This window comes from Myotis daubentonii, chromosome X, assembly GCF_963259705.1.
Source record: "Myotis daubentonii chromosome X, mMyoDau2.1, whole genome shotgun sequence".
Taxonomy (NCBI): domain Eukaryota; kingdom Metazoa; phylum Chordata; class Mammalia; order Chiroptera; family Vespertilionidae; genus Myotis; species Myotis daubentonii.
This window is the reverse complement of record NC_081861.1, coordinates 4,270,753-4,282,194: the sequence shown is the minus strand read 5'-3', so window position 1 is coordinate 4,282,194 and position 11,442 is coordinate 4,270,753. Positions and strand designations below refer to the sequence as shown.

General features: G+C 54.5%; 1 protein-coding gene across 8 annotated transcripts; it reads right to left on the bottom strand.

Moving 5' to 3' along the window:
• Window positions 1–374: 374 nt before the first annotated feature.
• Window positions 375–10,894, bottom strand: CDK16 (cyclin dependent kinase 16). Of its 8 annotated transcripts, none has more exons than XM_059678836.1 (17): window positions 10,506–10,894; window positions 5,872–5,995; window positions 5,413–5,620; window positions 4,734–4,885; window positions 4,506–4,631; window positions 4,343–4,399; window positions 4,131–4,245; window positions 3,365–3,459; window positions 3,209–3,271; window positions 2,841–2,964; window positions 2,581–2,701; window positions 2,378–2,475; window positions 2,189–2,294; window positions 2,062–2,125; window positions 1,853–1,955; window positions 698–775; window positions 375–612 (listed from the first exon to the last, which is right to left on the bottom strand). In XM_059678836.1, exons 1-17 carry the CDS (start codon window positions 10,556–10,558, stop codon window positions 575–577), a joined length of 1,725 nt encoding a protein of 574 aa, XP_059534819.1. In that variant the 5' UTR covers window positions 10,559–10,894; the 3' UTR covers window positions 375–574. The 8 variants fall into 8 exon arrangements, with proteins under 8 accessions (XP_059534819.1, XP_059534820.1, XP_059534821.1 ...); XM_059678837.1 differs by having other exon boundaries at window positions 2,062–2,104; window positions 10,506–10,893; XM_059678838.1 differs by having other exon boundaries at window positions 1,853–1,943; window positions 2,062–2,104; window positions 10,506–10,890.
• Between the last annotated feature and the right edge of the window lie 548 nt (window positions 10,895–11,442).

Genomic DNA, 11,442 nt, shown 5'->3' with positions numbered 1-11,442 from the left:
TACTTTGGGAGGGCCACAGGGGGTGGGGCCCAGCCAGTCTGTACACAGAGATATTGCATTTAAAAAATGAAAACCTCATTTAAAATAATTAAAAAAAAACAATGAATGAAACAAAAAAGGCCCACACAACATGAGGCAGGTGGGGCAGGCAGGAAAGCAGGCAGGGGGAACCTCAAACCCAAGGCATTGCCACCTCTTGTCTGAGTTGAGATCCCGAGCCTGGGCTGGCCGAACCCCTAGCTGGCCATGGGGTAGTGGTCCTGGGGGAGGGTATGATGGGGAGGGCTATAGGCCTGGCCTCAGTGTGGGAGGCTGGCACGGCCATGCTGTCCGCCGGCTACTACTAAGACAGAGAGAGAGACAGACAGACCAGGTGAAAGAGCGATGAGAGCTTTGTTAGCACCCAGCAGACAGGCCAATGGATGTTTGGACAGGCAGCAGGGAACACGTGGGCAGGCGAGCATGGATCAGGCAGGTAGGCAGGCAGCAAGCAAGGGAGGATGCAGTTGGGGGCTGCCCTGTGAGGGGTGTGGCATCCCTCCAGCTGCTGCCTGCTGGGGCCTGGGTCTGTGGCTTAGAACTCGGTGTCCACCACACGGAAAGCTGGCCTGCCTGCGGGCGAAAGCAGAGCGGATGGCTGTTGGTGAACAAGCAGGTAGATGGATGGGGCAGGGAAGAGGGCGAGGGCCACACCTACCTGAGTCAGGCATCGACGAAGAGCGAAGGTTGGCCTCCTTTTGTAGCTGGATCTCCTTTAGTGCAAATATGGAAGTAGCTGTGGGTGGAGACAAAAGTAGGAAATGACCCATGGGGCCATCCAGAGCCACCTCCCATGTGGCCCCACTGGGGGAATTAGAAAAAGCTGCCTTTTCTTTGAGAGGCTTGACTTTCATCTGTGAAATAATCCCACACAAAAACTAGCTACAATTAGGAAAAATGGAATATGGACTATTACATGGCACCAAGAAAGCATTATTTTCTTTTTTATTATTAATTTTTCAAGTGTGATAATGGTATTGCAATTATCACAACTCTAGGTGATCAGATGGTGTTTGGGATTTCATTTGGATTAGTCCAATGGGGAGATGTGCAAAGTGGGTCAAGTTTTTTTAGGTGTGATAATGACATTGTTATGTTTAAAAAGAGATTTAATAGACACATGCTGAAATCTTTTATAGGTGAATAATATGTCTGGGATTTGATTCAAAATAATCAGAGGGAATATAGGTTAGACCAGATTCACCATGAGTTGATGACCTGATAGAGAACTTGGGCACTCATATTATTATTTAGTCTAATATCTAAATATATCTAATTTAAAACACCGATATTAAAAAGTTTTTAAAAGTCAGATGTAAAAAGAGAATACCCCGTATGATTCCATTTCTGCAGAGTACAAGGACAGGGGAAATTTATCTCAGCTGTTAGAAGTCCATCTAGTGGTAACCCTTGGGGAGAGGCTGGGAATATCTGAAGGAACCTGGGACACTTTGGGGGAGCTTCTTACATCCTGTTTTCTGACGGTATGCCTGTGTCACGTGTGTGTTGTGAAAATTCACTGTGCTCTATACTTATGATCTGTGCATTTCTCAATACATACTTTACAAGGAAATGTTTACTCTAAACAAGAGAAAGTGATACTTGATTATTATATACAGTTGGAAATTTCCATGAAAGGTAGAAGGAACTGAAAACGTAACAACTTGTTTGTAATAAACATGTCACACAGGTGAACAAATGTGTACCCCCATTGAGGTGATGTAGCAGAGCCCGTCAACACCTGCTCGGCTGTCTACAGCAGTCCTGTTCCCCACAGCCCCCCACTGGCCCTCCCTTCACCAGCTCCACTCACTGTCAGGAAGTTTGTGGATCCGCTCCCCCAGACTGAGGAAGAATGGGTGTTTCATGGCGTCCTCTGCAGAGATCCGATTGCGACCTTCAAACTGAGGTGGGGGCTTAATATTGACACTTTCACAGAGTAAGCCTCTCTTCCTCCCCACCCAGAACTCCCCGTTTCCCCACACCCCCAGCCCCCAAGGCTGACTCGGGAAGTGGTCTCACCTGCAGCAGCTTGGTGAGGAGATCAGCCCCATCGCTATCAAGTCTACCACAAGGACAAAGGGACCTGCTTTAAATTGAGTTTGGGTACGCTGCCCCTCACACCCCCCCACCCCTCCACTAGCCTCACCGTGGTGCATGGCTCAAAAGGGCCTCGGCACGGTACTTGGGGTAGTTGTGTGTCTTGAACTCTTCATTGGACAGGATGCCTGGCCATGTCTCCTCAGTTGGGGTTCCTGGTGGGAAGAGGCATTACCCTAAGCATCTCAGAGGGCCTCCCTGCATGTCCCCACACCTCTGAGGGCTCCTGTCTCCTCACCCAAGATGCGGAAGATGAAGTGCAGCTGCTCCTCCACTGTGGAGCCTGGGAAGAGGGGCCGGCCTGTGGCCATCTCGTAGAATATGCAGCCCACGCCCCTGGGCAGGGAGGGCACAGTGAATAAATAGGAAGGCCGTTGACTGGTTGGCCACTGTGACCAAGCCACCCCCCTTCACTGCATGGCCCATGCCACTTGTCCTCACCACATGTCAATCTGGGTGGAGTAGTCTGTGGACCCGAGCAGGATGTCGGGGGGCCGGTACCACAGGGTCACCACCTCATTGGAGTAGGTCTTCGTTGGAATTGACTTGGCCCGGGCCAGACCTGGGAGGTGGAGAGAAGGGGCAGCTGGGATTGAGGTGGTCCTGAGCAGGCCGGGGGACTGAGAGTAGGTGGTCATGGGGAAGGGGGAGGCTGGGAGAGTAAGGATGGGGGATCTCTGGGAAGGGAAGGCCGAGGGTACCGAAGTCAGCCAGTTTGAGCTCTCCTCTCTCGTTGATGAGTAAGTTCTGGGGCTTGAGGTCTCGGTGTAGCACCTTCTGCCGGTGGCAGTAGGCCAGGCCACGGAGCAGCTGGAACAGGAACAGCTGGGGACCCAGGAATGGCAGGCAGAGGTCAAAGAGTATCCAGTATCCTGACTCCCAGCAGGCACTGCTCCCCCTCCCAAACACAGCCACTGAGCCCAGAGCCTTGTCTCACAAAAGAGAACAGGGTCCCAACGCCCTGCAATGGCTCCCAGCTTAAGAGCCAAATGGGACGTCGTTTCTGGGAGATTTGTGGGGTGGACTGGGTGAGTGGCCCTTGTGCCCCTGCTTCCTGCCCCACACCCACTTTCACATTGTGCATGTTGATGATGTTCCCACAGTCATCCAGGTACTGCTTCAGGTCCTTATCCTGACGAGAGAAGATAAAGTAGAGGAAAGAGGGTCATATCCTGTCCGGCCACCACCCAACTTCCCCCAGGGACTCACTGCCACTCAACCTTACCAGGTACTCAAAGACAAGGGTGAGGGACTTCTCCGTGTGGATAATGTCATGTAGAGTGACGATGTTGGCATGTTTGAGGTCCTTAAGCAGGGACACTGCAGGAAACATGGGGTTGGGACGGGGACGGGAGAAGAGTCAGGGCCCCACCCTCAGGATAATGACAAGGACTAGACAAGGATGAGACCAGGTTTCCTTCTTTCCCTGTGCAGTTTGGAGTGGTGACTCGCAGCCACCAGCTCTAGCCCACCTGATGCCAGGAAGGTATGTCCCCATGTTCCAGATGTGGCAACTAAGGCTCAGAGAAGAGTATGGGACAAGAACATGGGACTGCAGCCCCAGGATTATGTGACACTAGATTTTCTAAACCCATTTTTGGTTTCTGGAAAGGAGCCTTGCTCCAACCCTCAGGCCTGTAGCTTCATATGAAACCGCATTTGCACATTCAATTTTGATGCAATTCAAATCATTGCATGTGATGTTCTGACTAACTACTGTATCAAGTAAGTTGGTGAGCACTTTCAGGGATGTCCTCGGAACCAAAGCAAGAACCTTGCTTTCCAATTCTTCTGCCTCTTCTCCAAACAGGACCAGATTCCTGGTTACCTTGATTATTCCCTAGATATGTGAGTGATGGGCACTTTCTCATGAAGCCCCGAGTATCAGGAGGGAAGTACCAGAACCCCCAGTCTCACTATGGGGCGTGTGTGTGTGCACACCATGGGGAATGCCCAGGAAGCCTGAGGCAGATCTTCCCGGATGTCTGTACCTTCTCGGATGGCGGTGCAGGGCGCTCCCTCTTCATGTTCCAGTCTGATCTCCTTGAGTGCCACAAGGTTGTCTGTGAGCTTGCTTTTGCCTTTGTAAACGGTGGCATAGGTACCCTGGGGAATGAGGAACAGTTATAGGAGAAGAGCCTGAGGCTATAGGGAGTTCCCACTGATCCCCACCCCCATCATGGGCCTCCCAGCTGTCCCTCACCTCCCCCAGCTTGTCCAGCTTGATGTAGGTCTCCAGTTTCCCAAAGCCAATCTCAGACTGTGGAGTAAAGGGGACAGGTTGAAGCAGGCTCGGGGAAGGGTACAGGGGGGAGAGGAGGCAGGGAAAGGGGAGGAGGAAGAGGACAGGAATAGCAGATAGTCACCAAGCTGACACGGCGGAGGCGGCGGCTGAGGGGCTTGTCAAAGATGGGGCTATTGAGGGTCAGCTTCTCAAGGTAGCCCTCAGGCAGCCGGATGTCAGCTGGTAGTGAGAGGCGCTTGTTGATGTCCTAGCAGGCGAGACAGGGGAGAAACAGGAGCATGAGCTCCACCACCTCAGGTCCAACCCTCTTTTCCAGCCCCACCACCACCCAGACAGGGGGGTTACGCACCTCAGTGGAGATCTTGCGAGGAGGATGGTTGCGCATGCGCACCCTCACTGGTGACTGCACCTCGTCTGAGGACGTGGCTGAAGCCTGGTCACTTTCCCCATCAGATCCCATCTTCAAGTCAGACCCCATCTTCAAGTCCTCGTGTACAATCTCTGGTGGTGGCAACAGGGGGAGGGCAGGCTGGGTGGAGTCAGGAGCCCCAGGACACCCTCTTCCCAAGAATACATTCGCTCATCATACAGGTGTGCATATGGCCCCCAGAGCAGCCTGGGGTCTCTTAGGGAGAGGGTGGCAAGGCCTACGGAGGTTCAGACAGGACAGGAAGGTTGAATGGGGCAGGGGGAATAGTTACTTAGTGGAAGACCAGGCTCCAGGGGTGAGCTGAGACTGTGGCTAGCCTGGGGCTAGGGGCAGGCAGAGGAGGCCAAAGACCCAGGGCAGGCAGGCGCCAGGGGGCCTGAGGGTACTGGCAGAGTGTAGGAGAAGCGTAAAAGGAGGATTAGGAGAGCTGGGGCAAGGCCTGGGCAGAAAGCCAACAAAAGGGGCGCAGATAGAGAGGATGGCAGGGAAGGGGAAAAAATGGAGAAATGGAAATGAAAAGACGCATGTCTAAGAGGAGTTTGGCTGGAAAGCAGCACCTGGGAACCAGTCTAGGGGAGGAAGTGGTCAGTAGACCCACCTGGTGCAGAGCTGAGTAGTCCCCGCCCAGAGCAGGGTTCCCCTGGAGCAGCGCGGGTGGGGGCCTCTCCAAGGTCACTGCCACCACCACCGCCACTCTCATCCAGGCCTATCTGTTCAGGGGCACTGTTGGTCTTGTCTACACTTCGGCCCCCTCGGAGTGTCATTGACAGCTGCCGTTTGATCTTCTTCATCCGATCCATGGCGACCTGAGAAGGTGGGGGGAGCGGGGCATAGATTGGAATGGGATCCATGTTAGCATCTGCCTGACCCTGGGCCCCCTAAAGCACATGACAACCTAGTGAGGCACACTGACACAAACTTCTGTCAGTGCCCACCCAACCACTGAGGGGTCCTGGAACCACTTAGGACTTCTGGAAACCTGGCATGAACAGGGACCTTTGTCAGGGCCTGTCTACCTACAGCCAGCCCCTGGGGACCCTGCTACTAAATAGCCCACCTGAGTACCGAGTCTTGGGTGGATGGCTGAGGGCAAGGGTCCAATCGATGGAATGCAGGTTTCTAGGGAGGCAGCCCCCCTGTGGGAGCAGCAGGTATTCTTGGGCGCAGCAGCAGTGATGAACCTAGCCATGGGTGGAGAGGGGGAATTGCCCAGGACCTCAGAACAACTGACATAACCCTGGACACGCCCGCAGAACGGCATTTTCTGCCAGCACCAACCCAACATCAGCCCCAACTGCCAAGGCAGCCTGCTCTATACGGCTACAAAGACCTCTAACCTCCCCTAGCAACCATCGTCATGGTGACTAGTGGACTACGCCACTGATCTACCCAAGTGGGGAGGAGGGTCTGGCCCAGACACAACCACTAATTGGAGTGGGGGGGGGATCTCAATGAGTACAAGCTAACCTGATGGCTGCCAGAAAGGTTCAATCAGGTTGGGATTCATAGGGTCTCACCCAGACTTTTACAAGCCAGGTCACATTTCTCCTGTACTTGAGAATGCACCACATCTCCCTTATCACACCCAATAAATGCTCCAGTCCTCAATATGGCTCATATGGTCTGACCACTTCACCCCTATTATCTCTCTGGCCTCACCTGCCCCTCAATCACTGCCAGTTGCTGTTCTGCAACCACACCCAGCAGTCTCACCGCAGAGCCTTTGCCCTGGCTGTTCCTGGTACCTGAAACACCCTTCCCCCAGATTTCTAAAACAATTCACTCCCTCACCCCCTTCAGGCCATTGCTCAAATATTACCTTTTTCATGGATAACCCTCAACAAATAACCCTATTTATTAAAAATTTTTTTTTTATTTCAGAGGAAGGGAGAGGGAGAGACACATCAATGAGAGAGAATCACTGACTGGCTGCCTCCTGCGTACCCCCTAACTGGGGATGGAACCCTGACCTCTGAGCCAATTTAAAATCTCAACCATTCTAAGCTCCCTTCACCTTGTCAGTTATCCCCCAGGATTCATCACCTCCTCAGAAATGAGATCATCTACTCATTAGTTTACTTTACTGTCTGTCTCCTCACAGCCATAACTAGAGGATCAGCTCCGCCGGAGTAATTTCTGTCTGTTTAGGTCACAGCTATATCCTGAGGACCTGGAACAGTGACTGACACAGAGTAGATGCTCAAAAAGTGCTTAGGGCAGAACTTAATGAAGTCAGGGGGCTGAGGACCTAGGACCAATCTCTACCAGAGTGAGTCCCTGGGGCTCATGAACAACCCCAGACAAGGTGGCCCAGGGACACCGGCATCGGCAGGAAGCTGACCTACCCAGATGGGGCTGCTGGAGGGAACAGGGCCACCTAAAGGCTTAGGCTGGCCTCCTTTTGCTTCCACCTGGGCTCTGGGCCAGCAAGGAGGGGGAAAGACCTGGCCCAGGAACCATATGGACTCACAGCAGGGCCTACGATGGCCCTGGGCCCAAGGGAAGTGAAGCTAGATAGGAGGTTGAAGATGAGGCTGGGCCTGGATGCGAGGAGAGAAGTGGGTCATCTGTTACCTTGAAATCAGGTGTTACTCCAGCGGTCCCCACACCCTGTCTCTGCCTGCCTGACCTCACTACCCTCAGGAGGGGTAGAGGGGCCAGCCTAGTAGAAAGACCGCAGTGAAGAGGATGAGTTCCATCCAGAGAACCCAGGATACCAACAAAATCCTGGCCCAGGAGGCTCAACACTGGACCTGAGACTGAGGCAGGTGAAGTATGGCCAGCTCCAAAGACGGTCTTGTGTCTGCATGGCACAGATCTGCAGTCTGTTCGTCTGTTGTCACAGGGAATAGAGGAGCTGGGCGGGGTAGGGTGGGGGATTATAAGTAGGGCTGGATGGACAATGAGGAGGGAGCTAGAGGAGCTATGGGTGCATGACCTCTAACTGGAAACTCCAAGGGCTGAACAGGTTCCAGAGTTCAGTTTTGTGGGGAGTTTAGGAAAAAGGGGTACAAAATCTTTGTGTCATGCAACACCCCCAGTAGGGGGGGCCCTAGTGGGTCCCTGTAAGTAGAGACACTTGAAGATATTAACTTGAATGCTCTCATAATACCTGAGGCCACTTACCTCCTCACACTACACCGAACCACTAAGGACACAGTCGTCACACTCTAGTAAGTCCCATAGGATCATACCATCCTCATCCTGTCCGGACTCCCATAAGCACACACTGGGCCCTCAATGTCCTCCTTTTCTCAGTCTATACTGAACCTTCTAGAAGGTCCCTCTGCATTTTAACTGCTATCAGCACCTGCAATTTCCCTTTATCTCTAACTGCTGCCAGCTCACAAAGCCCCAACAGAGCACAGGACCTTCAAAGTTAACGCCTACCACATTCTTGGGTCCCTCCCAGGCCCAGCTGCCTGTTAGCTTCTCCACAGCACTCGCCCCATTAACACACTGTTCCCCCTACATGATTCTGACCCCTATTAACATGCACTTGGGACCCTCTACAGCTGACCCACATTAGCATTCACTGGATTTTCATACTGCCCTAAATCCCATGAACACGAAGTGAACCTTGCAGATCCCTGACCTGTTTTCGTCCAAGCTCAGACCCCTCCACAGATATGACTATCATTACCACATATTCTGGTCCTCCCGCTATCCTGTCTCTGCCACCTCCCATCGGCACAAGCTAGACCTTCAATTCACCCTGACCTCTATTAGAACATATTGGGCCTCACACATTGCCTCCCAGTAGCATACCATGAACTCTTCCTCAGCCCTATCTTCAGGGACAAGCACAGTGTTATGACCCTGGACTGTTCCTCAGCCCTATCTCCAGGGGCAAGCACACTGTTATATCCCTGAACCCTTCCCCAGCCCTATCTCCAGGGGCAAACACAGTTACATAATGGCCTGACCCTCATTAATGCACACAGGTTTTCATTCAGCCCTCCCCCCCTCCCCCACATTTCAGCCAGCCATGGCTCTATCCACTTTAGCACACCTAGACCTTCACATATTCCTGTTCCTTATTTCTCTTTGCTTCAAGTCCTCCACAGCTAGAAGCCTGGCTGATTCACACTGGGATCCCTTCACAGCCCTGATTATCCTCCTTGCACACTAGAAACCCTCAACAGCTCTACCCCTCATTAGCACTCCCTGGAACCTCAACACATCCCAGTCTTCCATGGACACAAGAGCATACTGTCTTCGCAATGTTCTGACTCTCATTAGCATATTCCAGATCTCATACAGCTCTGCCTCTCCCCCGACTGGCACACATTTAAGGGCCTCCAAGGCTCTAAAGCCACATTAGCAGTGCCTCTAACTTCATCTATCACCCTCTCTTCTTAGCGCACCCTTAGAGTCTTGCATCCCCGGCCCTCATGGGCACACACTGATCTCACACCATCTTGATCCTGAATACACTGAACCTCTCGCAGAGCTAACACACTTCCCTCATCCACAACTGACAGCCATTATTGGCACAGGCTCAGGTCTTCCACCCCTCTGCCCCCATAAGCATAGACTGGGCCTCATGCTCCCCAGACTTTTATTACCACATGCACATAACCCTCTGCAGCTAGGACCCCCATTAGCAAGGCTCAACACTCTAGTTCTTCCACTACGCTGCCCTCCACGAGCACATTTTGGCACCTCACACGCTGCAGTCCTCATGGACAAATACACCGTATTAACACCGTCCTGACCCTCACCACACAGGGCCTCAAACCCTGATCCTATTAGCACACCTGGTACCTCTACCCCCTTATCCCCCGTTAACACAGAGGACCCAATTTGCATATGTCAGCACTTCTCTGACTTCCACTCGCCTATTATACACGTTTGGGTACCTCCACCCTCCTGCACCCCCCCCCCACTAGCACACACTGGACACCATACCTTACCCTCCGATCCCTCCAAAACTCAGGCCCCCCCTTAGCCAACCTCGACTCTCTCACCACTCTGCCACCCATTTCTACACTCTCTCTTCCTTCGATCACCCCCCTCCCCATTAGCAACTTCCCACCCGCAGCTCCCAGACTGGGCCCAGGGCGGGGCCAAGGTCAGGGAGGCCCTGAATGACCCCCTGCCCCGGTGCATTCTGGGCAATTCGCTGCGGGGTGGAGGCCCGTGCGGAGAGTGTAGCCCAGATCCCCGGGCACCGTCTGGGGTCTGGGTGGGTTCTGTAGAAGAAAGGGCAGCCCCCACCCCACATCTCGGTGACGCGCTCACCGGCGGGGGCGCGCGAGCAACCTCAGCGCCGCGGGGCCGGCGCGGAGGCGCCTGGGGCGGCGGCCCGCGCTGAGGCCGCGCGACCTCCTTCTCCTCCTCCGGTTCGCCGCAGGCGCCCGTCCCAGTAGTCTTCGGCCATGGCTGCTGGGCCCGGGCCGCCGCCGGCTGAGGAGGAGGAGGCGGCGGCGGCGGCGGCGGTGGCTGAGGCGGCGGCGGCGTCCCGCTCAGCCGGCCATGAGCTTGGCCGCTGCGGGCGATGCCCCCGAGGTCGTCGGCGCCGCTTGGAATCCGAGCGCTCACGGCGGCTCGCGGCTCGGAGCCCACTGCCTGAGGAGACGCGGTGGCTCCCAGGGCCGGACTGCCTGCGACCCAACTACCGCGCGCGCCGCGCTCCGCGCATGCGCACGCACGCGCTGGCCGGGGCGCAGTGGGAAGGAGGGGACTCACCTCGGGCTGCGCGTACCAAAGGAGCCGTCCGCCGCGGGAGGGGGCGCCGCCATTGCGCGCCCCGCAGAGAATGTGGCACCAGCCCTGGGACGGCGCCAAGGAGAGGTGGAGAGGTTGCTTGGTTCTCGGTTACGATCGTGCTAGAAATCTGCTCGTGAGCGGGCAGCAGCTGTGAACCGGCGGACCAGTCACCACCTGCTCCCCCTACTCGGTCTCACTTGGTACAGCCCCATGGTAGCAAATGGGACTTTTGCAAGGAGGAAAAAGAAGAGGCAGCCTTACTCCCTTGAGGTGCTCTGGGAAGCAGGGATTTTAAAGGTTCGAGAGATGACTTTTCCCGGGAGAGGCTGCCCCGAGAAGCATTGGCCTTTACCCGCTCAGCAGCTCTCCCTCCCACTTGCCCCCACTCCCACACCGCTAGCTTATTCCCACTGTGACGGTGCGCGGCCCCGCCCTTTGAGGCCGCCCAGCCAATCGGATCTGCTCCCTGGGGTGAGGCAGTGCAAGAATGAAGGGCGTGGCTGAGCCGAGGAGGCGTGACTTCACTGCCTACCACACCTCTGCCTGGTTTTCATGGCCGGGAGGCGGGCCCTCCTTTTTGTTCTGAGCTCCTTTCATTATAGGCCAAATATCCCGCAAGGTGATTGGTCAAAAGAACGTTCAATCAACTTTTGTCCCGCCTTTAACCCTCCCTCCATCCTTTCTCAGCGAGGCCCACGGGGTGGAACCTAGGCTAAGAAAGGCGGACCTTTGGGCGAGTACATTACTGCGCATGCTTGCGACTTAGGGCTAAAACCGGGGTTTCTTTTCCGCTTCAAGAGAACTTTTATGTTTGCTCCCAGAATTGGTGTTTCCTGCCACCTCTCAACTTATCTTTTTTGCCCGCCAGAGCCCTGCTCTTGACTCTCCTGGCTCGGGTTTTTTACTTACTGGGTGC

Bases quoted from the DNA above. Each gene is read 5' to 3' on its own strand.
- CDK16 (XM_059678836.1), bottom strand. From the start codon at position 10,558: ATGGCGGCGCCCCCTCCCGCGGCGGACGGCTCCTTTGGTACGCGCAGC. The intron at 2,702-2,840 runs GTACCCTCGGCC...TCCACCTCCCAG, and splicing joins GCTCAAACTGGCTGACTTCG to GTCTGGCCCGGGCCAAGTCA. The intron at 2,295-2,377 runs GTGAGGAGACAG...TCTTCCCACCAG, and splicing joins CTTCATCTTCCGCATCTTGG to GAACCCCAACTGAGGAGACA.